At 44.7% G+C, this 25,943-nt stretch overlaps 1 protein-coding gene across 1 annotated transcript; it reads right to left on the reverse strand.

Annotated features, from left to right (window-relative positions):
- Nucleotides 1–3,521: 3,521 nt before the first annotated feature.
- On the reverse strand, nt 3,522–25,898 carry BFSP1 (beaded filament structural protein 1). The gene is made up of 8 exons (XM_083607267.1): nt 25,379–25,898; nt 23,328–23,388; nt 15,519–15,614; nt 14,860–14,952; nt 12,594–12,701; nt 8,389–8,609; nt 6,877–6,962; nt 3,522–5,604 (listed from the first exon to the last, which is right to left on the reverse strand). The coding sequence occupies exons 1-8, from the start codon at nt 25,747–25,749 to the stop codon at nt 4,643–4,645; spliced, it is 1,998 nt and encodes a 665-aa protein (XP_083463393.1). The 5' UTR covers nt 25,750–25,898; the 3' UTR covers nt 3,522–4,642.
- Nucleotides 25,899–25,943: the final 45 nt, after the last annotated feature.

The following is a 25,943-nucleotide window of genomic DNA, read 5'->3' on the forward strand; positions in this document are numbered from 1 at the left end:
GCACTTAAACAGAAATTTTTATGTGGATCCATTTCGGTTGGAGTCCAAACTGAAACAACCTTGATCACCCTAACACAGACGTACGTAGGCAATGTGGTGCCCCCCACAATGTTATTGGGCTACAGTTCCCATTATTTCCAGCCACCATGGCCAGTGATCAAGGGTGAAGGGAGTTGTAGTCCAACAATATCTGGAGATCACTAAGTTGACGATCCCTGCAATAGGGTGGCCTCTGCTGGGAGAGAGCTGGGAGGCATGTGGCTCTATTGATTCTTCTTGATCTCTCAGCAGCGTTTACTACCATCAGCCATGATCACCTGCTGGACAAACTCGGTGGGAAAGATTCAGGAGGCGCAGTGATACATTGATGTCACTCCTATCTCCAGGGTTGGTTCCAGAGGGTGGCAATGAAGTTTCTGCTCATAGCTCTCAACCATCCCTTATTTGGCAGGAAACTCCCTTACCCCAGCGCCGTGTCCCACTTCTGTCCCTTATTGATGATGTCCCTTAAATTTCCCGGGTTTCAAAGGAAGCAGCTCCTCTCCCTCCCTCCCTGCCGGCCAGGGAGGAGGGAGGTTCCAACTGTGTTGCGTGGCTGCATTGCTCACCCAATAAGGAGTCTAAGAATGACTGGGGGGTGGAGTTTGCATGCCTTGTGCTGTTCAAATCGGCCGCATTGCCTGGGGACTCACCTTTGCTCAGCGCTTCCCAGCGGAGAGGTGACGGTGGTTTTCCTTGCTGCATCCCCTTTGTCGGGTTGCTGCACTGTGGGAACCACCCCTTGAGGCTTCGTTTGGCTGCTGACTGGGCTTTCTGCCTTTGGCTCGGAGGGGCTCAGAAGTTGAACATACCTGTGCCCAGAAAATCCCTTATTTTGGCTGCTGATCCCTTATTTTCGAGGCTGCTGGTCCCTTATTTTCAAATCTGTAAGTTGACAGCTATGTTTCTGCTTTTGCTCATGGCACTTGCCTATGCATTTCTAGAGGGCTCAATTTCATCCTTTATGGTTTTTTAAAATATCCATATGAAGCCTCTGTGGATCATCAAAATCCATCATTGGTCACTGTTGTCTAGGTATATAGAGCAGCATCTGTCTTGGTATCTCTGTGGTGGAACCGCTATATATTTTGCATTAGAAGTTTTAGTGCAAAAGCAATTTATTTTTAGACCAGCTATACCACTAAGGGCTATGTTGGGATTGCCTTGTGTAATGTGTAGTTCACCTGAGGTGTGACTGCACCAAACACATGTGGACTTGCCAGGGAGTCAGGAGAGTCTGCACATGGTTAGTCTATAGAGTTTCCTTCTATAAAATGTGGCGATAGCCAGCAACTTGAAAGGCATACAAATTCAAGGCTACCAATGGCTACTAGTCATGATGACTGTATGATACTGTTAGGATCCGAAAAAGCATGCTTCTGAATTCCAACAGTGGAAGAAGTCTATTGTCCTCATCTGGTGGAAAATTTTGTGAAACAGGATGCTGGTCTAGGTCAGATCCAGAAGATTTCTCTCCTATGTTCTTTTGACTGGCTATAACCCCTGGTCAAGACTATATGGTCACAAACCCAAGTTTACTACTGTGTCGTGTTTGAACCAGTTTTGAACTGGCTCTATTTCAGAGCAAAGTTTCATGTATGTAGGAAAAGAATCTGAAAAATGTAAATGAAAACTGGCAGGTTCTTTATGCAGTCTTTTAATTTCCACTGAAGACACTGTTGACATATATTTCAATGTAAATCAGACAGACAACTCTGTCTAAGCAGTAGTAGAAGAAAACACAATAGGCAGCTTCATTGAGGTCCCTATTAGTACATCATTGCCTAATGGAGGGCACCTATAGATCAGGAAATAACACAGGGAGCAATCCTAGCAATCCTCAGCTGCAAAGTTCTTGTAAGATTTTGGAAGGATTAGAAAACTGGTTAATGAGTGATTGAGAACAACATCCAATGGGCAAACCAAGCACTGTAACTAGGTAACCCAAAATACGGATGGGGTGATCTTGCAAATGCTATGACCAGGTTTTCAGAATTTCTCAATAATTCATTCGTATATGAGCACATGGAAGGGCAAGACATGGGCAAAATCTCCATGCATTCATATTGAGTCGAGTTTTCCCATTGACTTCCTTGGGCTGTGTGCCTGGGCTGTATTTGATCAGATACATGCACAGTGTTCTTGCATGTGTGGACTGCCCTTTTCATAAACATGTTCAAATGAACTGCTTCCTTGGAAATGGAGAAGGTTTTCGCAGGCAGGAAATGCCACCAGAGCTTCCTTGTCCACTAATAAGCCTTGGATTAGACCATTGGGTAAGATGGGAGCAGTCTTCCAGCTATTGTACTCTGTGGGGTGCAACTTTGGGGCAAGTCCAATCCTGTGGAATGCAACCTGACAATTGTAAGAATTCTGCAATCTTTTCTAGGGAAATCATCACAACCGTTTTGTCTGCTCAGGAGCCAGGGCCCATCTGTCGATTTTACTTGCTGACAGAAGGCTCCTTAGCTCCATGGGAAGGGTGATTGCTCAGTGATAGAGAACTTGTTTTGCATACAGATGGTCCCAATCCCTGACAACTCCAGAAAGGGCTGGGAAAGATTCCCTATTTGAAACCATGGAGAGCCACGGCCAGTCATTGTGTAGACAAGGCTGATCTAGATGGATTATATGTGGCAGTTTCCTATATTTATTGCCAGCAACTTGCTTACATATTCCCTGGTGAAATTGGATCCACCGTTTGAGAACTGCCATGTGAAGCTATTGCCCCGTTTTGCCCCTTGTGCCCCATAATTCACCCCAAATGGTGTGCACAGCACTTTGCCTCCAGTGAGAACTTATCTCAAGGCACAGGACTCTTCAGCTTTCACCTCACACATCCGGAGGACACACAAGCTGTTTTGAACTACTCAACTCAACTCGAACGCAAAAGCAGTCACTGCTGTAAGTGGCAGCATGGCACGGTGTCCACGCCAGAGTGGACCCCCAAGGTTTGCTTGTGGTGCCAGGAGGACCCAATCCTTTCACCATTACACAGAGAAATAGGAACCTAATCCTTGCACTGCTACATGTCGCAATCCAGTTGTTACAGCTGTGTTATGTTGGATCAGGAGTGGCCCCTCTTGGTGAACTGGGACCTCAGCAGCTTCCCAAAAGCACTGACTCATGATGCTTGCACTGGTAAGAATCCTACATTTAGTACCCACCTGTAGGCAAGAGATGTTCCTGCATCATTGCTGCTGAACAGTCCATTGATACTGTCTAAGTGTTCGGCAGGTAAGAGGTAGGAAGAAGAACTGAATCCAAGTTCCCTTCTCCCTTCACAGCTCATTGCATTAATTCTCTGCTCAGTGAGGGGACATCATTGTCAATATTGTGTGAGAACACCTCTGGACCAGGACTGTGAGTCTATCTGAGTCTATTTTGATGTACATACTAGTTAGTCTCGTTTGTATGACACACAAACATACCCCAAATCTAGTTAAAGATGAAAATATTTGAGTGCCCCTCTCCTAGAAAAAAGAGGAGCCTGATCCCCTTCCTCTGAATGTATTACATCCAGTGATTACATTTTAGGTGTCTCTTAACAACATTTACAAAGGCCGTTTGAAGCCTAGTTGTGGCTTTAATAAGTTTCAATGAACCGCCCCCCCTCCAAAAAAATCTGCCTTTTGTGGTTAAATGTCAACACCCATCCTCTGAAAAACACTGTCTATGGAAGGCAAAATATTTATTAAATGAAACTCAGCTACATGTCCCCATCTACCATACGTAGCTGGAGTACCATATAATTAGAAAGACAGATATCAGTATGGCGCAAGAAACACTTCAGTAAGGAAGTTAATTGATTCCAATAATGACATTTGACACAATCACACAGATGCCATGACACTGAGGACACTGGCCCCAGTGCAGATCAGTTGCAGAAGTCTGGTGGCATCCATAGAAGATGCTGTGCTTGCCTCAAAGCATCCCTTGCGTTTATCCACTTCACTGGAGTCTAGGTGGGCACCTTGATTATACATTTTGATTATAACCATCTTGATACAGTTAGTTCTCCCTTACTGAATTGGGGGCAACTTGGCTTGAAATTAAAAGTACTAGACCTAAATTCAAAATGACTGTTTAGGACCTGGGTGGCAGTGGTAGTTAAATAGACCCAGTTGTTTGGGGTTCACACCTTGCATTCTGTGGTGTGTCTGTCTTTTCCTGTGGTTAGAGCCATTCTTGTTGTTGAGGGTTAGCATGAGAAGTCATTGTGCAACTGGCAGTGTACATGTTTCACCACCATGGCTAATAATTGGGTCAGTTCTAAGCAGATGGCACCAGAGCAGGTAATTCATGAATCAGGTTTAAGATCTCAGAAGTGTAGCAATGTAATTCAATTTTTTGCTGTTAACGGACAAGCCAGCTTCATTCCAAGCAACAAAACCCACTATTTTTATCATTCCATCCAAAGATGGAAAGGGGTTGGGAAGAACTCAAGCAAAATATAGCCTTTAGGCTACAGTCCTCAAACCCACTCACTCTGGAATAGTTCCATTGACCTTATTAGTGATAACTTTATGGAGCAAGAAGCCTTGAGGAGCACACCACATTAATGACTGACAGCTGGATAAACTGGCTGCTTCGGAGTTGCTCATTAAGAGCTTTTGTCTCCCTGCTTCTTCTTGTTGGTCTTCTCAATCATGGTTTCCACAATCATGGCGGTTTCTTCGTACGTCTGAATTTTGTCGTCCGAGAATTTCTCGATGGATTCCACCACTTCCACTTTCTCGTAACTCACGGTGCTTGGTGGGCTAAGCTCCTTGAAAGAGAGGCTACCTGCCCTGCCATACTCCTTGCCTATGTATACGCCTGCTTCAGTTCGGTCACTAGGACCCATTGTGGTCATTGGCCCATGTTCCTCGATCCCCGGCTGTTTTGCTGGCTCTTCGTGTTTCCCTTCAGGCTTCCCCCACTGTTCAAAGACATCTTCCTTTGCTTTGTCTTCTTCTGGTTTATACTCATATTTTGGGCCTTCCGGCATCTTGGGCCCCTCTTGTGTTTCTTGGGCTTCGAGTTCACCTTTAGCGCTCTCAAGAGGTTCTGGTAGCTCTGATATTGGTTCTGCAACACCTCCACTGGGCATCGTACCTTCGCTGTCAGAGACAGTGATTCCACCTCCAGAAGGGATGGGTGAAGAGTAGAAGCAGGGGTCATCATAACTCCCCTCTCCGGTGACAAGTACATACCGCCCTTTAGTATAGAAGTCGCTTTTGGGTTCTGGTCTCTGGTAGCATCTGATCCTCTCTCTCACTATGTTGCACAGTTTATCAAAAGCTTTGCTTATCTGTGCTCCATCAGGCACATCCTCTGCAGCCCTCTCTTGCTCCATGTCTTCAACTTCATCCTGCCTGTGTTCACTTGTGATCATTAATCCCTCATGCTTGAAATCCAGCTGATCATGATCAAGGCCTTCCAGAGGCCGGTCATACAATTTTTCCGATGGAGCACCATTGGCGAGGTCTTTAGCGGTGATCTCCTTCCTCCTTGAGATCTTCTTCGGCAGACTTCTTTGTCTGGTCTTTGCACTGGTGATGTCTTGAGCAACCAACGTAATGTCTGTGGAGAAGGGGAAAGGAGGGGAAACGGACATAGCCATTGTGTGAGAGCCAACAGAAGATAATGATAATAATTTATTATTTATACCCTGCCCATCTGGCTGGGTTTCCCCAGCCACTCTGGACGGCTCCAAACAGAATATTAAAAACACGATAAAACATCAGACATTAAAAACTTCCCTAAACAGGGCTGCCTTCAGATGTCTTCTAAAAGTCAGATAGTTGTTTATTTCCTTGACATCTGATGGGAGGGCGTTCCACAAGGCAGGCTACTACTACTGAAAAGGTCCTCTGCTTGGTTCCCTGTCACCTCATTACTCGCATTGAGGGAACCGCCAGAAGACCCTCGGAGCTGGACTTCAGTGTCTAGGCTGAACAATGGGGGTGGAGACGCTCCTTCAGATATACTGGGCTGAGGCCGTAATAATTTTCAGTCGTCATTTCAAATAGCAAAAGCATTCATTGCACTATACATAAATATGCATCTTCCTACATACATAAAAATCCAAGGCAATTGTCATGCTCAGCAGTTTGTTTAATGCATGTGCAGTGAGGGGGTAGAGATTTGGGGAACTGTGAGAGGGTAACTCCATTAAATAGGTTTGCCCTGACTTTGGAGATTATAGGGACAGAACCACCCAAACTGTATAGAAATTTAGTCATGTATGTGACTACAGCGGCAGGAATGTTACTTGCCCAAAAATGGAAAGAAGAAGTCCCAGCAAAAGAAGAATGGACACAAAATATGCAGAAATGATGAAACTTACCAAAAAAAAAAAAAAAGAAATCAAGATAACAAACTTTTTATAAAAGAATGGAAATGGTTTATGGAATATTTACAAAGAAACTGTAAACAGATAGGAACATTGGCAGGATTATTGTAATCGCCTGCAGTTATATAAGAGTATATATTTAAAGTAGATGAATAAATGAGTAAATTAAGCTAATCTGGAATATGCAGAAAATATAAAAAAAACAAATTTAAAGAACCGCAGAAAGAGGGGGAAGGAAGTTGAGTTTTGAAATGTTAAAATGATTTTAAAATTATTGAAATGTATAAAACTGAAAATCTTATATGAAATTATTATTATTATTATTATTATTATTATTATTATTATTGTTGTTGTTGTTGTTGTTGTTGTTGTTGTTGTTGTTATTGTTATTAGTAATAATAATAATAATAATAATAATAATAATAATAATAATAATAATAGGCTTGCCCTGAAAGGCACCTGAATCTAATTCCTTCCCCATCCTAGCCTTAGGTCATTACCTTTCCTTCCAAGAGCTGTAGTCTGTGTGGTTTTGTAGCTTTGTGTAAATAGTGTCACGGGGGTTCCAACAATGGCAGAATTCAACCTGGAACAGAGGGAAACGAGTTATAATAAATGCCTTGTGAAATAATGCATTGAAAAAGAATGAAGGCTATGCAAATCAAACAAAACAGGTACAGCAGCATCTGCATAATTATGGATCTTTATTTCTCTGCATAATGTATGGGCATCTTCCAAATAAGTTATTTTTATTCTTTTGTGTTGCCTCAAGCGGAATACATGGAGAGTATTATGACATCACATTCTCCAGTGCCCACTTCCTTGCTGGCTAGAATTGTTAGAAACAGAGGAGGATGCTTTCATCACAGCAATATTTCACGGGTTACAGAAGCAGTCCTACTTATTTTAGGGTTGCCACCATGTCCTCTTTTCCCCAGACACATCCTCTTTTTCACGGGTATGTAAAATTAGAGTCTTGGCATAGCAATCCAGAGTTGAAAGTAGAAATCCGCAAATGTGTCCTCTTTTTTGCTCTTCGAAATATGGCAACCCTCACTTATTTTGAATAGCTCTCATGGAATACCATCCTGCACACCTATAGAAGTTGACTGCACACCTGAGGGCAGCAGACTCACTTGAGTCTGTGGATGTGTTAATGGTGAAGCACATGGGACGTGGGTGGTGCTGTGGTCTAAACCTCTTGGGCTTGCCGATCAAAAGGTTGGCGGTTCGAATCCCTGTGACTGGGTGAGCTCCCGTTGCTCAGTCCCAGCTCCTGCCAACCTAGCAGTTCAAAAGCACACCAGTGCAAGTAGATAAATAGGTAAGGTAAATGGCGTTTCTGTGCGCTCTTGTCTCTGTCACTGTGTTCCGTTGCGCCAGAAGCGGTTTAGTCATGCTGGCCGCATGACCCAGAAAGCTGTCTGTGGACAAACGCCAGCTCCCTCAGCCTGAAAGCAAGATGAGCGCCACAACCTCATAGTTGTCTTTGACTGGGCTTAACCATCCAGGGGTCCTTTACCTTTTACCCAGCTCCTGCCAACCTAGCAGTTCGAAAGCATGTCAAAGTGCAAGTAGATAAATAGGTACCGCTCCAGCGGGAAGGTAAATGGTGTTTCCGTGCGCTGCTCTGGTTCTCCAGAAAGCAGCTTAGTCATGCTGACAACATGACCCGGAAGCTGTATGCCGGCTCCCTCAGCCAGTAAAGTGAGATGAGCGCTGCAACTCCAGAGTCGTCCACAACTGGACCTAACAGTCGCGGGTCCCTTTATCTTTAAAGCACATGCTACATACAGCTCTGCCTATTGCTTTTTGCATCATCTCTGTGAGGCAGCCGCCTAACTCTGCCTAATAGCAGGACCGGTTCTGCTTTGGTGTTAATATTAACCAAGGTACCACCAATTTCATAGGAAACTTCAAATGTCGTTTTTGGTTTGTTTGAAAGAGGCTTCTTAAAGACACAGCAATACACTGAACCCATGAACATCTCCAGCGCCCCCCAAATCTCTCACCTGCTTTCTTCATTTTCAATAATACGTTTGTAGCGCTCAAGTTCACTCTCCAGGGACTGCTTATAAATGGAGAGCTGGCGGCAGTCGTTGGTGTATTTTTCCAAGGTCCTCTCAGCATCTTCAATGCCCTTTCTCAGAGTGTCGATCTGCTCATTGTACAACTGAATCTCATCGTCATAGCTTTCCTGGGTGTTTTTAATAGCCTGTTCCAGCATTGTTGTCTGGTTAAAAAAAAAAAAAAAAAGGAAATGAAAGAGAGGACTTTGAGCATTTATCACCTGGAAAACTTTGCACCGGTACCCTCTCAGCTGATCACTGTCAGCTTGTTTCAGTCATAAATTCACTGACTTTAAGCCAGGGGCTGTGCTTTGCCTATTTACACTAGACAGGTTATGTTTGAGTTTCATTGCAAAACTTTGCCACGTGTCATTCTGATGAAAACACGGGCAACAAAGCAAACTCTAGAACGCAGTAATTTGACCTGACTGCAAAAACTAAAGTTAATTTCAGAGACAAGGACAGGTGAGGAAGCAAGTATTTTGCAGACTAGGTTACGTGACAATCTGGCGAAGCAAAAATCCTTCACCAAAAAGCGTTTTTGTGGAATATAAATTTGCCACCAGGTGGCGATCAATCACTTGCAAAGCAAAGGCTTTGGCTGCTGTGGACACATTTTATTCCTTTCTTACTGCTCCAAGAACACATTTTTTTTAAAAAGAAAAAGGTTCTTAAAGGTTCTTATGGGCACCACTCAGTAGCCTTGAAGAGTACATTATAGATGAAATCACCTTCAATTTCACTTTAAGGTGTACATCCTAAAAACCTTGGAATATATTTTCAAACACCAGACTTGGAGAGCTGGATGAGGCTGGGTACCGCCCCCCCAAAAAAACACAAGCGAAAAGCAAAGCAAAGGACCCTCATAGCTCATAAGAACATAAGAACAGTCCTGCCAAATCAGGCCAGTGGCCCTCTAGCCTGGCATTTGGTTTTCATAGTGGTCAGTCCAGATGCCAATGAGGAGACCACAAGCGGGAGCACAATCGCTTGTGATTCCCCCAAAACTGGTGTACGAAAAGCATGGCGGAGGCAGAGCACAACCATCATAGCAAAAAGCCACTGATAGCCCTATCAATTTGTTTAACCTCTTTTCAAGCCATTCAAGTTGGTGGCCATCACTCCCTCTGGTCAGAGCAAATTCCGTAGTTTAATTGCGCACTAGATGAATAAGTACTTTATTTTGTCTGTCTTGAACATGCAGCACAATTGGATGTCCCCGAGTTCTCGTATGATGAGAGAGGGGAGAAACTTTTCTCCATCCCCTTTTTCTACACCAAAAATAATTTTATACACTTTTATAATGTTTCCTCTTACTCGCATTTTCTCTAAATTAAGGTAAAGGTAAAGGGACCCCCGACCATTAGGTCCAGTTGTGACCGACTCTGGGGTTGTCATGCTCATCTCACTTTATTGGCCGAGGGAGCCGGTGTACAACTTCCGGGTCATGTGGCCAGCATGACTAAGCCACTTCTGGTGAACCAGAGCAGCACACAGAAATGCCGTTTACCTTCCCGCCGGAGCAGTACCTATTTATCTACTTGCACTTTGATGTGCTTTCGAACTGCTAGGTTGGCAGGAGCTGGGACCGAGCAACCGGAGCTCACCCCGTCGTGGGGATTCAAACCACTGACCTTCTGATCAGCAAGTCCTAGGCTCAGTGGTTTAACCCACAGCGCCACCCACGTCCCTCATTTCTCTAAATTAAAAAGCCCCAAATGCCTGTAAGCTTTCCAAGTAGGGGATAGTTGCTCCATCAACTTGATCTTTTTGGCAGCCCTTTTCTGAACTCCCCCCCCCCCCAGCTCTACAATATCATTTTCAAGTGAGGCAACCAGAAATGTACACACTATCCAAAGTGTGCCCACATCGTAGACATTATTTTTATTTTCAATCTATTTCCCAATAATCCCTAGCATGGCATTTGCTTTTTTCACAGCTGCTGCACCCTGAGTAAGTATATTCATTGGACTATGCAATATGACCCTCGAGTCTCACTGCTGGTCAGCATAGCTGTCAACTTTTCCCTTTTCTTGCGAGGAATCCTATTCGGAATAAGGGAATTCCCCTTTAAAAAAGGGAAACGTTGACAGCTATGCTGGTCAGTCCCCACCAATTCAGACCCTGTGACTGTATGTATGTGTGAAATGAGGGGGTGTGGGCATTTTTTCCATCACTTTACACTTGCTTACATTGAATTGTCTTTTGCATTTTATTACCCGCTCTCCAAGTTTGGAGAGAACATTTGGAGCTCCTTGGAATTCAGTACCTCTTTTTTTTTAATGTCACGACCAATTTGGTATCATCAGCATACCTGGCTGCCTCACAGCTCATTGCTAACCCTAGATCATTTATGAGCAAGTTAAGAAGAAGAAGAAGCAGAGTTTGGATTTGATATCCCGCCTTTCACTCCCTTTAAGGAGTCTCAAAGCAGCTAACATTCTCCTTTCCATTCCTCCCCCACAACAAACACTCTGTGAGGTGAGTGGGGCTGAGAGACTTCAGAGAAGTGTGACTAGCCCAAGGTCTCCCAGAAGCTGCAAGTGGAGGAGCGGAGACGCGAACCCAGTTCCCCAGATTACGAGTCCATCGCTCTTAACCACTACACCACACTGGCTCCTGGTTAAGAAGTTAAGAAGCATGGGTCCCAGGACCGATACTTGGAGGACTCCAGTTTTTACATCCCTCCATTGGGAGAACTGGGTTAAATCCAGTTGCCCTGACAGTGAACCACTTGTAGGCTTTCCTTCCTTGCAGATATATGTATGTGTGGCAACAAATGCATATGTTTGACTGGGTATGAATGCATGAGCTAACTAAATGAGTTAACTTTTTAATATACCCTCTAAACACTCATGCTCACTGGCTACATTCGAATGAAGGAAAGCTACTGCATATCAACCTAAGCAAGCTATGTTTCCTTTTTATAGAGTACAGATAATTGAACAAACTTAGTTGCATTACATTCTTCATTAAATTATCTTTCCATTGATATATAATTTTATGGTATTACTCCAAAAAGAAGTGGTGTTGTGAGCCATCAAACCTCAGAAATACACTTTTCCCAAAAGGTTCCCACAATTTTGGCCACTAGTGTAGTGCTTCAAAGTGTTGAGAGCATTTCACATTAAAGCTGGGCTGAATACGCCCCCCCCCCCAGTTTTGCAGGATCTTTTATTTGCTGAGAAAGTGGGGAGGAGGATGAAAGGAATAATGTATCACTTGACACGATAATTTGCCCCTGACCCCATATTAGCTATTGACTTTGGTATATTGTTCCACTGGGACCTTGACAAAAGATACTGAACTCATTCATCCACACTGTGGACCAAGTACAGTCCTGAACAAGAGCATTCCTGACAGGGGCTGGAGAAGTTAAAATTTTATTATACCTCCCATCTCTCTTGGATGAGAATGTCAACTGGCTTTGGATCAAAAAAATCTAACGGGAGAAATTTCGTGAATTTAGCTCTTTAACTCCTGCCTGTGAAGGCAGCTGTGTTAAAATGTCAAACACACCCAAGCAGTCAGCTTGCAAACTGATGCGGAATTATCCTAGATGGTGTGCAAATTATTGGCTTGGATCAAAGCTAGCTTGGAGGCAGGGGAATCCATGAAAACACAGTATTTCATAAGAAACCACAGGATAGACACGGTTTGTTGTGGCTAACAGCGTGTGTACACAGGTTCCCAAAACAGTTTTGGGGCATACTGGATGCAGAGTAAACAGGAGTGTGTAGGTAAAAAGGTAAAGGACCCCTGGACAGTTAAGTCCAGTAGAAAGTGACTATGGGGTGCGGCGCTCATCTTGCTTTCAGGCAAGGGATCCGGCGTTTGTCCACAGACAGCTTTCCGGGTCATGTGGCCAGCATGACTAAGCTGCTACTGGCACAACAGAACACTGTGATGGAAGCCAGAGTGCACTGAAACGGCGTTTACCTTCCCACCATAGTGGTACCTATTTATCTACTTGCACTGGTGTGCTTTCGAACTGCTAGGTTGGCAGAAGCAGGGACAGAGCAAAGGGAGCTCACCCCATCGTGGAGATTTGAACTGCCGACCTTCTGATCTGAAAGCCCAAGAGGCTCAGTGGTTTAAACAGGAGTGTGTACACAGGCCTAACACAACTATATTTCTGGGGAAAGTACCTCAGTCTGCAGTTTAGTTTTCTGAGCCTGGAGCTGACATAGGATGCTCTTGTATTCTTCTAACTGGCTTTGAAGAATCGGTATCCTCCTCTCAGTTATCAGCTTCTCCTAAGATGAAAGCAGAAAGAGGGAGGGTTGCGCGGGGGGAATCGGATTGTGTGCAAGTACCACTGAAAATCTGATTATCGTGGAAAGGGACATGAAAAAAGCACGACTAGGCCAAGTGCTTCCAGCAGGAGTGCTATCAAAGTCATGCGGTTTTCAGAAATTCCACTTGATTTGAAGGGATACACATTGTGGTGAAATGATGAATAGCAAAAGACCATTAATGTACAAGCAAGAAATATTGACAGGATTTCAAAGGGCAGCTCTTGGAAAGTGAAACAGAACTAGGTTGATTTCACAGAAGGACATATTTAGATGCATGCAACTGCCTTATTTCCAGTCATTTGTATCAATCCCTTGGGAAACCTAGGAGGGATATTTGACTGGTTGAAAATATGCCCTTGAAAATGCCACAACTCCTCCTTTGCTGCTACTCAGTTCCCTTGTATGGTGCAGTGATCTGAGTGCTGGATAGACCAACCTGGGAGACAGGGGTTCTGGTCCCCACACAGCCATGAAACTCACAGGGTGGCCTTGACCAGTCACTGTCTCTCAGCCTAACCTACCTCACAAGGTTGCTGTGAGGATGAGACAGAAAGAGGGAGAACCACATGCACCACTTGGAGAAAAGGGGGGATACAAATAAATAAGCCAAAAATTCCTTCCCTGGGGAAGGATGACACTGTGGCAGATGGGTCACTCAGCATAAGAGAGGCCCCCTAATTTGAGCAAGGGCATTCACATATCTGAGCACCTTTGCTTCAGATAATTGATCCATCCCTACAAGCAATTGTTTGGCTATGATCTCCATCATTCTGTCATGAACAGGGGTGGCGAACGTCCCTTCAGACTCGTAAGGTGGAAGGCAGAGAGGCCAACAGTAGGTGAAACCAAGTAATGCAAGCTTTGGGCCTTTCCAAGCTTGCCATTTAGCATTTCCGGGTAGTCGTTCTTTTGAATTTGAATTTGATTTTTTTGCATGCCGCCACACAACGTTGCCATTATGCAGCTCATGTTTCAGAATAGTGTAGACGTGCACGACTTTTTCTTCTACCACAAAAAAATCCAACTTTTGTTAAAGATCCAGATGGATTCCTGATATGTTCAGTGGTGTGGCATGTGGATTGCATCAACCTGATTTTTGTATGGAAAAGGTGGGAGCTGGTGGGTGTGGTTTGGGAGACATTGGTTGTGTGTCACTTTCGTCAAAATGGTGGAAGCAGAGGTGGAGCTAGCTGCTCCGGCACCCGGCGGCATGGCTAGCCACCACATGGGGAGGGGCTAGTGTCCCAGGGGTGCCACCCATGGCGAGTGTCCCAGGGGGCAGGGCAGCAATGTCACCCCCCCAGGGATGACACCTGTGGTGGACCGCCCCCACCACACCCCCTTCCTCCGCCACTGGGTGGAAGCTGTCCGTTTGCAAGCTCAGCTCAGAGGGGAGATGAGGGCAGGGAGAGACGATGACGCTAAGGTCAAAGAACAGCAATATACATATACAATACATATACAATGTTCTAACAAACCAGAAGCTTTTCTTTTAGGTATTGTAGGACCAGAGATCCTGAAGGAGCAGACAAAACTATTTTTGTACGCGACCACGGCTACATGGACTCTCTTAGCGCAGAAATCTTAAGATGGTACAACTCCGACTAAAGAAGAGTGGCAGACAGAACTGATGAATTATGCCGAGATGGCAAAACGTACAGGATGGGAAACCAGGAAGAGGAGGTCGTTAATAAAGAATGGGGAAAGTCTATAATTTGTTTGAAAATGCTATTGTAAACAATTGCGTACCTTGTTAGGGTTGACAGAAAACTTGTAGTGAAAATTTGAGCTCTGGATTGACAAAGGATTTATAAAAACAGAGTTATGAAAGAGATGCAGAAGGGAAAATCATTACATTAAGATCCACAACTGGGGGTGGGGGAGTCAAAAGGGATTATATGTTGATGTATTTAATTCATTATTTTATGTAAAACAGAAAATGCAAAAAGAACAGCAATATACTGCTGTGCAATGGTTGCCCGCCAAGAATACCCATGTAATCCTCCAAACATTGCTTCACCAATCCTCAATCACTCCATTTTGCTTTTACCCTTTTACTACTATTTGAAAATTGGATCCTTCGCCACAAACATTGTCGGTGAAATAAAACACTTACCTCGCTGGCTCCAGCTGTGATGGTGGATACGCGAGGAGTCGTTTGCATGATTTGCTGTAAAATACTGACGTAGGTCTGTATTTCCATGAGGTTCTGTGGCAAAGCAAAATGATTTACGTTTGAAAGAATCAAAGGCAGGATCTCCATTCAAGGGACTCCCCTCTCAACTCAATCCCCCCCCCCCCCGTGTGTAGATCCATCCTAGGTAAATAAGGAATTGTTCTAGACAAGTGAGACCTGCAACAAAACATTGCACTGTGGAATACCTCCTGTTCAGAGATCCATCCTTCTGGTTTTCTGCTCCCCTCCTTCAACAGTCATCTTGCTTTCTTTGGCCACTGACCATTCATAGTCCCCATTGGCTTGTTTTGGGGTCCCCCCACTAGGGTTTCTCCCCCAAGATTTTCTGTTCATAGCCACAGCTCGGTAGCACCAGAAGGTAGATCAACTTCCACTATATCATCCCACTATGGCTTTTAATCTGCTATGAAGGTGCCATAAATAGAGGGGGAAGAAAATGGGAGATAGAACTTTGTTCATTGGCTGAAGATCCCTTGTCAGCCAGAGGTCAAGAGCCTACTCTCTGTTGTCTACACTTCTTGGCAAGCAAATAAAACTAAGAAGAAATCAAAGCTCCCCTGTTAGTTCACAGAAATTACCTTTTTGTATCTGTCCTTTGCAGCATTAACATCATCCTGCAAGAACTGTGATTCAATCTGTAGTTCCAGATTACACAGCAAAGCTTCATCGGCTTCCTGTAATAAAAGCATTTCTTTTTGTTATTTTGACTTTACCAACACGTTCTCTATTTTGTATATCTATATTTCCAGTGTTCCCTGTTTTAATGTTTTGAATGTTTGCTGTGAACAGTTGGGCACAGTTGCGTGTAAGTAAAATCAACCCATCAATGAGTGTTCCAGTTTTACACATGCACAGCCAATCACATGCAGCAAGCATTGGCCCAAGTTGTGCTATCTGCCTCAAACGTTCAGCTGCCAGTGCTCAGACAGAACCACCATATTTAGGGGTTGCAAAACAGTGACATTCCTGGCAAGGACATGTGATGGGAGCCATTCAAAGAGAACTGCTTTTGTGACATGGCCCAACAAACTAATCCAAAGTGTCTGCTGTGCTGTTCAAAAATGTGTAGATGCTTGCTCTTTCCATTATATCATGGAATGCAGAACTGGCCAGGTCTGCTGATGTGCCAGGAATGATAAAGATAAAAACTTAGCATGGGCTTTTGCTCTGGGCCTTGTTATCTGCACTCTGAACAAATGAGATTAATACAGACCACAACCAGAACATTCTAAGCCAGCGACCAGCCATTTGCTCAACATTTCTGCATTCTTTCCTATGACTTTTTGAGATATGAATCAGCAGCAAAACAGTGAGCTCATCAGCCCACTGCCACTATATGAACATCTATATGAAGCCACTGGGAGAGATCATCAGGGGAGTTGGGCTGGGTGTTCATCAGTATGAGGATGATACCCAGCTCTACCTTCCTTTTAAATCGGAATCAGTGAAGGCGGTGAAGGTCCTGTCTGGAGGCGGTTGGGGGATGGATGGAGGCTAACACATTAAGGTTGAATCCTGACAAGACAGAAGTACTGTTTATGGAGTCAGGGAGCAGGCAGGTGTAGATGACTCCCTGGTCCTGAATGGGGTAACTGTACCCCCGAAGGACCAGGTGCGCAACCTAGGAGTCATTTTGGAATCACAGCTGTCCATGGAGGCACAGGTCAATTCTGTGTCCAGGGCAGCTGTCTACCAGCTCCATCTGGTACACAGCGTGAGACCCTACCTGCTCGCAGACTTTCTCGCCAGAGTGGTGCATGCTCTGCTTATCTCCCTCTTGGACTACTGCAATGTGCTCTATGTGGGGCTACCTTTGAAGGTGACCTGGAAACTACAATTAATCCAGAATGAGGCAGCTAGACTGGTGACTGGGAGTGGCAGCCGAGACCATAGAACACTGGTCCTGAAAGAAATACATTGGCTCCCAGTATGTTTCCAAGCACAATTCAAAGTGTTGGTGCTGGTGTTTAAAGCCCTAAATGGCATCGGCCCAGTATACCTGAAGGAGAGTCTCCACCCCCATCATTCAGCTTTGAGGTCCAGCTTTGAGGGCCTTTTGGCGATTCCCTCCCTGTTTCTTCTCATGAACCAACACCCCTTCCAGCAAAGGAAAGCCACATACAGAGCAACGGCATCTCTGACAGTAGCTTCAGATGCAGTCACATAGTGAAACTCATTCTAGACCCACCAATCTAGCCGCATGCATCTTGTGATGTGGATCAGAATGCGAGCACTCATTTATATCTGGATCCAGTGCTTGTGATTTGTGGTGCAGGCGCATCAAGGTGATCCCCCAAAAAGGGCTGGGTAACCATCAGACCAAAACAGATGCTTGAGATAAAAGAGGCCATAATTTCATTGGTTGCAGCGAGGTAAGTAGGCTTGGCATTGCATTCTAGCATAGGTCTGTTTTCTGTTTCGAGCCTAGGTGTTCTGTTTGGGGGGGGGGACCCATCCCAGCACACCCACAGAGGAATGACTTTGAGAGTTGACCAGCAGAGAGGACCCAGTGTGGTGAGGGCCATGCGCTGGCAACCTGAGATGTACGACAACTGGCTCGGCCCCACCTGCCCAAGCTGTGGCCAAGTGCTGGTGCATTAGCTCAGAACCCCATAAGGGTATCCTACTTGTGAGGAGAACCAGAGCTTATAGTGTTAATAGCTCAGAGTGCGTCCTGCCCACTGGGGGGGGGGTAGTCTCACATAGGAGGATTGTTCTTTGTTATGTGAGACAGAACACTTTTGTTTTGTGCTCCGAGGGAGTCAATCATGCCTCCTGGATGATTTATTTCTCTGCTGTAAATAAACCGCTTCTTAGATTAGAAAGAAGCTGTGTATGGACTGTTATTTCTACACCCACACAAGGCACACACTGCTGTTTGCAATACTCTGCTCGAAGCTGGGAAAAGTTCAGAGGCACAGGGAAGCCTGCCGGACGTTTGAATCTCACACTACTCAGCCTCACCTCGCAACCAAGAGCCAATCAAGAAGAGTCAAATTGTACTCCAGCCATGAGAAACCAGAGACCACGTAAAGCTTCAGGGAAAGACTTTAAACCAAGTGAGGGTTGCTGGGGAAGTCTGCTCACCCCTCTTGGTGCGGCGGCATTGCAGGGCATCAGAGGCTTCACTGGGGCCCCGACGAGAGAACTGGAACAGCAGTGCCCTCCCTGATAGGTGGTGAGGGCTTAAGCCCTCTCCACCTATCAAAGCCTACACCCTGCTTTGGCGAATCTGGGGATGCGGGCTGTGCCCAGGGGGCTTCCCTCAGATCCGCCTCTTGCCCCATTTAAGCTGCCCACACCTGGGGAACTACCTGTTCGTTCCTTCGCCGGGTTTCCCCACCCACCCACCTTCGGTTTAAGCTGATAGTCAATGACTTTGCTGTGGCTACGGCAGTCACCACTCTCTATGGGGCCGGATAGGAATTTGCCCACCAGGCTAACTGGCACCGACCCGGTGGTTTTGCCTACCTCATAGCAATCGTCACAACTGGTTGGGCATTGGGGCAATCCTTTGTTTTGGATGGAGAGGAGGTTGTAGTCTCTGCCTGCCCCTCCTAACGCTGGGGTGTCCCCTTAAAGGGATTCAGGGGGAGTGGCCATGTCCGCATGCCCTGGCAGGGCCAGGGCCAAAGGCACTCCCCTAGACAGTGGTCTCTGTGGGGGTCACCCTATTGGATGTAAGTCTTCGGAACCCCCACCTGGATTGACCACGTGTCACTTCCGGCGGGCAGGCCAGAAGTATTTCAATTGCCCCATGCCCAAGCCAAACCTCTTTCATCTGTATTCAATAAAGTTGTGGCCTGTTTTGATCCCAAAACCAGTCTTATTGGTCTCTTATTTGCATGAGTTGAGATATGGGGAGCCCAACGCTTGGTCCTGCAAGCTCATTGAGGGGGGAAAAGGCCCAGTTTGGTGAACATCAAGACCCTTTTAAGGCTGATGCTCCATCTTCTCCCCAAGATCCCACAAGGCGAAAACAAGAGCAAGCAAGGTCTTGCAAGATTCAGGGGGAGTCTGGGTCTCCCTTGTCACTGTAGCCAGCTGTGCCACCTCATACATTGATCCTTGGTGTCCAGGAGTACACAGACCTGTAAGAAGTTGAGCATGACTAGAGTAGATTGGCCCATGAGTCTCTCCCCCTCCCCCGACCCTTTGCATTATTGTTTCTGTGCAATACTTTCCCCAGACTCCTAGTCCTAAAAGGTGATTTCAGCAAGTGATTAATCAGCACTCTTTCCCACAAGCGGTAGATACAAGACAGGAACCTGACAGGTTGGCAGAGCTGTTGATTAATGCTTCCTTTCATTGGCAAGTCCTGATTTCTGAATCTACTCAGGTACATCCCTCGGGATACTGTTTCCGGTCCACATTCTCAGAAAAAAACTAGCCAAGCAAAACACTTTCAGCTCTTCTGCGGGCAATCCGCTGCAACCTCTGGTCTTCAAAATCTTAATACACCAGTCTAAAGGTGATGGATGTGATTAAATGGTGTCTCACTGCATAAGGTGCAGCTAATTAAAATGCAACATATGTCTGAATTTCGACCTTCAGCAAAATTAAGTTCATTGTATTTAAAAAACGTTGAGTACAAAACACCAAGTGAAGCTGGTAGAAGATGCTCCAAGCCACTGAGGCCTCTTGGGTCTCTAGTGATAACGCCAAGTCTTAAAGCATCCCCAAGCTGGGCACCTCCTCCTTCAGAGGGGGCATCGGAAACCACAAACTCACAGTGCTTCCATCTTGTCAGGACAGTCTGAGTCTTTGTCCATCCCATTGCCCAGATACTGAGACCTCCAGGTAGAGGGCGGTATATTAATTCGATCAATCAATCAATAATATTTCAATAGTACGTTGGCTATCAGAAGGCCATTAATTTGATGTTGTACTTCAGACTACTTCAAATACAGCAAAAGGATAAATTGTACAACAAAACCAAGCAAAACTCACACACCCAATCAGCTAGCCTTTACAATTATTTTGCAATGCAGTTATCAAGCCAAGTGGAAAAATGCACACATATTGAGGAATCTGCATATTAGTGAAAATAACATACTGTTTTAGGGGAAACTGTGTTGCTTTAGGGCAAATTGCTTTGTAAAAAATGTATATATTAGGCAGCATTCACCCTCTCTCAAAAGAAAAAAAAAACAGCTTAAGAAGAGCTGAACATTTGCAAGCAAAAACATAAACAGCTTATTTCAGTTAGAGAGAGATTTATATCCTGTCCTTCTAGTGCCTATTCTGCACCTGTTTCGTATGATGTGCAGGTAGGGAAAAAAAGCTGGAAGGCTTGCTTCCATCCTATTTGTGTGCACAAATGAAGCCATGTGTTTGTGATCTTCCTCTCAAAAAGGTGACAGTATATGCTCATTGCTTTGCCCTTTCTAAGAGCTGGTACCACTGATTTTTAATTTGAACCGTGCAACTCCTTTTTGTGCTTGCAGATGCACCGGGAACAAATGCATTTGGGCAATTTTGATATTTATTCAGGCTGATCTACAAATGTTCTCTAGCAGCAAATTTCATCTAATGGCTTGCTTGCGAGCTGCCATCGTGGGAATTGCATTAACCATTTGATATTTACAATTTGTGACAGGTCAGCCTATGTCAGAGGAAAGTGTTTACTTCCTCGATTGAATTACATCTGCAAGCAAATGAGCCCTTGGTCGCCACAGCCACATGTCCAATACACAATTTAATTGTTATGTTTCTTTTACCCTCTGTTGGCACCTGCGCAGCGCAACAACCCCGTCGCACCTCTACGTCTGACACCAGCACTGCTCATAGCAGCTATTTGGGTGACGGGGTTCAGAGGAGAGCTGATGAGTCAAGAGAGTTTTATGTGCACATAAATGCCAAAGGGGAGAAGGGATTGGACTGTGGAAAACTTTCTTTAAGATGGAAACAGTTTGTTAAGAGAGGAAGGTGGTTGGCAATCATGCTGTGGGCCACCTCTTTTAAAGAGGCACTTGTATCATAAAAGCTAAAAATATAATAATATATACAGTGGACCCTCTAGTTACGTACCACTTTGGATACGTAACTTTCGGGTTAGGAACGCGGCAACACATCAGGGGAGTGACACATCAGAATATAATTGACAGAATGCTGGTAATTATTTCAATTAAACTGAAGAAGCATCTATCTACCAAAGAGGTAGGAAAGGCACTCTAAAGCATCAATAGGAAGATAAACATGAAAAGCAAAAAATTAGCCATCCGAAATAGGGAATAGGGTCCATTTTTTCAGCCCATAAGTAAGAAAATAGCCCAGTAGGATAAAGCAGCTATTTTAATATTAGAATTTCTTCTCAAAGGAGAACAATGTTTTACAGCTATGTCCATTGCTGTATCAAGACCTTATCTTCCCTGTTCAAAAAAGCATATTTCAGATTTCATTTGAAAAGAATCTGTTCTCAGGAGGTTTTATGTGTTTGCCATGGAAACTAGGTTTGTGCAAGAGCCTAGTGTTATACAGATATAGAGTGGGTCCTTTCCTTAAACAGACAATCCTGATAAAGTATTTTACAGGCCCTGGCTGATGTACAGATTTGACTGTGATGTAATCTGCTACAGAGTTTTTCCTTTCTTCTGAACCTTCAGATACCCAGATACCCAGAAGGCGCTCATTCAATGCTTTTCTAAAGGAGGCATGTGTGTTTGCTTCTCTGTGTCCATGCACATGCCCTCATAATACCTGCACAGTTCTTACATGGTTGTTTTTGCGGGATCCACAAGTCCTTCTTCGATTGACCTTAGTTTAGTATCTGGGCAATGGGATAGACGAAGACTCATAAACTGTCCCGACAAGATGGAACCTGTGAGTTTGTGGTTTCCGATGCTCCCTCTGAAGGAGGAGGTGCCCAGCTTGCGGGTAATGCTTTTAAGACTCGGCATTATCACTAGGGACCCAAGATGCATCTTGGCTTGGAGCATCTTCTGCCAGCTTTACTTGGTTTATCAGCTGCATCCTTTCCTGCATAGAAATAGCCCACCTGGCTACAGTAATCCAGGTTGGATTCCTATATTGTGTTGTATGTGGGGCAGAAAAGCATCTGGAAACTCCAACTAGTGCAGAATTTGGCTGCCAAAGTTCTGGCTTCTTTAGCTAGATGGAGCCATTAGTAATAATAATAATAATAATAATAATAATAATAATAATATGGGTGGCTCCCAACATAATATTAAAAACACGATAAAACATTAAACATCAAAAAGCTTCCCAGTACAGGGCTGCCTTCAGATGTTTTCTAAGAGTCATGTTGTTCTTTATTTCCTTGACATCTGATGGGAGGGCATTCTACACGGCGGGCGCCACTACCGAGAAGGCCCTCTGCCTGGTTCGCTGTAACCTCCCTTCTCGCAGTGAGGGAACTGCCAGAAGGCCCTTGAAGCTGGACCTCAGTGTCCGGGCTGAACGATGGGCTGAAACATGAGTTCCAGATGAACTACATTAGCTTTCTGTTCATGACCCAGCCCAATTCAAGGTGTGGTGCTTACCTTTAAAGCTTAAAATGGCTTGAGGCCCCAATAACTGAAGGAACGCCTCCTTCTGAACAAGCGTATGGTGCACTATGACCATAAGGTCATTCTGCTTCATATTCAGAACAGAAGTACATAATGTATGTATAAAAGTTAGGTGGGTCTTTGTGGTGGCTCCAAATATGGAATAGCCTCTTGAGAAAGGTGCACCTAGGGTCAGATTTGTATTCTTTTCAGCACCAGGTTAGAAGTTTTTGATTTGATGAAGCATTTTAAAGGATGATATTTTCAGATTACATTACTGAATGAGTTTATTCCTCTTATTTTTGTTGTACTGTATTGCTGGTTTGTAGTTTGTTTCTGTATTATTATTATTATTATTATTATTATTATGCATATTGCCTTAGAGTCCTTTTTTGGAAAAAGGATAGTTTATGCATTTTTCAAATAAATAAACTAAATACAGTGGTACCTCGGGTTAAGAACTTATTTCGTTCTGGAGGTCTGTTCTTAACCTGAAACTGATATTAACCTGAAGCACCACTTTAGCTAATGGGGCCTCCTGCTGCCACTGCGCCGCCGCTGCACGATTTCTGTTCTCATCCTGAAGCAAAGTTCTTAACCTGAGGTAATATTTCTGGGTTAGCGGAGTCTGTAACATGCAGCGTATGTAACCTGAAGCGTATGCAACCCGAGGTACCACTGTATTGTTAGAAAAATGCAGTTTGTTACACCTCAAGTAAGCATGTCAACTTCAAAATGGTGATACCTGTGCCATGTAACTGCCTGGTTTTTGCTGGCAGCTATTGAACAGTGCCCATGACATGGTTGCTAACAAGGAACACCAGATGAAAGAAACATTGGCTGAGGGAAAACAGATAGCCTTTGATATTGTGAACTTACCTTATTAAGTCGTTCAAGAGTAGTTTTCAACATCTGCTGATACTCACATTCATTTTTATATCTACGGAAAAAGAGAAGCAAAAAGGAAAATGTAAATAATAAAGATAATAAAAGAAATGGGTAAGTGGCTCAATGTGCTGTTTTTTGTTTCCAGGTAAAAGTGAATAATGGCAGAAACAAACAATTTGTCATAATTCGTCATTTATAACGATGAAAAAAATTGATAATATTATAACAGAAATTACAAGATAGAACAAAAACGTTTTGAAAACCAGGTATAATATCATCATGGGGGGCAGTGTTTCTAATAATTGTTATACCCCTGCTATTAGTTTGTTATCTTTTTATCAGTTATTTAGTCAGTTGTCATGGACTTCTGTGGATCAATTGAAAATCCAGTCTTTGTTTTCAGTGAGGTACATAAGAGGGGGGGAAACAGGATGAAAGAACATAAAAGAAAGAAGGGCAATTTTATGTGTGTCAGGAGGCAAGATTGAGATTATCAACTGGCAACTGTTGCTGTAGACCAGTGGTTCCCAAGCTGCTTTTGGCCATGCCTCACCTAAGCATCTCTAAAATCCTGATCCCCCCCTCCCCCGGTGACATATAATTCTTATTATTCAAAAAATGAACTCCTATTCACGTGGGGAAAGCCTAAAAGGCCATTAACTGTCAATAACTCATTCTCAAATTGCCACCCGCCCCCATGTTGGAAACCATGGCTGTAAACAAAATACTTCATAAAGTAGGGATGGGGAACCTCAGGATCAAGGACTGAATGTGGCCCTCCGACTTCTCAATCTGGCCCTCTGAACTGTTATAAGGTCTCTCCCTTACTGAGGATAGAGAAATGGGGGTGGGGGTTAAAAAACATTGGCTTTTGCCTGGCTGGAACGTAACACCATGGGCAGTTGGGGGGGCACATCTGTTGCACTGCTGAAAAAGTGTCGCCAGTCCTGCCATAAAGGCATCCTAAAGATCGCTAAGTTGTGCAAGTATTTATTTCTCGAAAATAATTATACACTGTCGTACGGCATGCACTCTCAATGCGACAGTCCTTGGAGTTCTGCTACCCACCAATCAATGTCAAGTGCAGAGTGGGGCTTCTAAATCTGCAAAACCAGGTCCCCGACAATTCATGTAGTGGGTTTATTATTCATTTGTTTGTTCATTGCATTTCTAACCCACCTTTGCTCCAAGGAGCTCAAGGTGGTGAACGTGGTCCACCTCATCTCCATTTCTATCCTCATAATCTAAGCCACATGCTAACTAAACTAAACCACATGCTAACTGAGGCTCTATTGGTTCAGAATGCAGCCAAGCACCAAATGAATACATGCACAGGCACCACCTAGTGATTACTTTGTGTGTGTGTGTGTGTGTGTGTGTGTGTGTGTGTTTACTTCTCTTCAAAAACCACAGGCAGCCTTATCTATGACTCCAATACAGAGGGTAGCACTTGAATCAATGGATTCAAATAGCAAGCAAGGAAATTCCAACTAAACGTTAAGAATAACCCTCATTAAAGTTTTTAAAGCAAAGGTTGGGTGGCCATCTGTCAGGGATTCTTTAGCTGTGATGCCTGCATTGCAGCCGGTTCCAACCACATTATTCTATAAAGGTAAAGGTAGAGGACCCCTGGACAGTTAAGTCCAGTCAAAGGCGACTATGGGGTTGCGGCGCTTATCTCACTTTCAGGCCGAGGGAGCCAGTGTTTGTCCACAGACAGAGTTCCAGGTCATGTGGCCAGCATGACTAAACCGCTTCTGGCACAACGGAACACCAGAGCATACGGAAATGCTGTTTACCTTCCCCCCGCAGTGGTAACTATTTATCTACTTGCACTGGTGTGCTTTTGAACTGCTAGGTTGGCAGAAGCTAGGACAAAGCAACGGGAGCTCATCCTGTGGTGGGGATTCGAACCGCCAACCTTCTGATCGGCAAGCCCAAGAGGCTTAGCGGTTTAGACCACAGCGCCACCCGCGTCCATTTCCATGCACTCTGGTTTCCGTCACGGTGTTCCCCTCTCCTCTTGCCCACAGCCAACTTACTTGTTACGGAACTCATCCAGCATACGCTGAGCATCTTTCTCTTCCCGCTCCAACTTAGCTCTGTCGGAGGCCAGTTCGCGAACCCGCTGGCGGTTGAGGTCGATCTGAGCTGCGAAAGCCTCTTCCAGCCCGGCCAGCTCATCCATGCGCTGAAAGGTCTCAAGCTGCTTGCGGAAGATGGCGTTGCGCTGCTCGAGGACCCGGGCCCGGTTGATGTAGTTGGCAAAGCGCTCGTTGAGCTCTTGCAGGTTCTCCAGGCCCTGAGCTTGGGCGAAGCTGCCAAACTCGGGTGACTGGGGCAGCTCTTCGAAAGCATCCGACCTCTCATACTTCTCCTTGCGAACTTCGCGCAGGTAGCTGCTCCTGTACATGGCAGCCTGGGGGGATGTGTGCGGGCCCAGAGATACCCTTTGCCAGTCCCTTTCTCTCTCCAGTTTGACGGTGTGATGTTTCTTGGACTGGGAATGGAAAGGAAGGGGATGAACTCAGCTCTCCCGCCACAACATTCGAGGACTGACCTGCCTCTCTGTAGTTTAGGATTCTAAAACCCTAGCTAGATGCAGTA

Source organism: Podarcis filfolensis (genome assembly GCF_964270895.1).
Source record: "Podarcis filfolensis genome assembly, chromosome: 3".
NCBI classification, from domain to species: Eukaryota; Metazoa; Chordata; class Lepidosauria; order Squamata; family Lacertidae; genus Podarcis; species Podarcis filfolensis.

Coding starts and splice junctions, on each gene's coding strand:
- BFSP1 (XM_083607267.1), bottom strand. CDS start 25,749: ATGTACAGGAGCAGCTACCTGCGCGAAGTTCGCAAGGAGAAGTATGAG. Junction 23,389..25,378: donor CTGGATGAGTTCCGTAACAA/GTAAGTTGGCTG, acceptor CTTTTTCCGTAG/ATATAAAAATGAATGTGAGT. Junction 14,953..15,518: donor CAAAGGACAGATACAAAAAG/GTAATTTCTGTG, acceptor GCTTTGCCACAG/AACCTCATGGAAATACAGAC.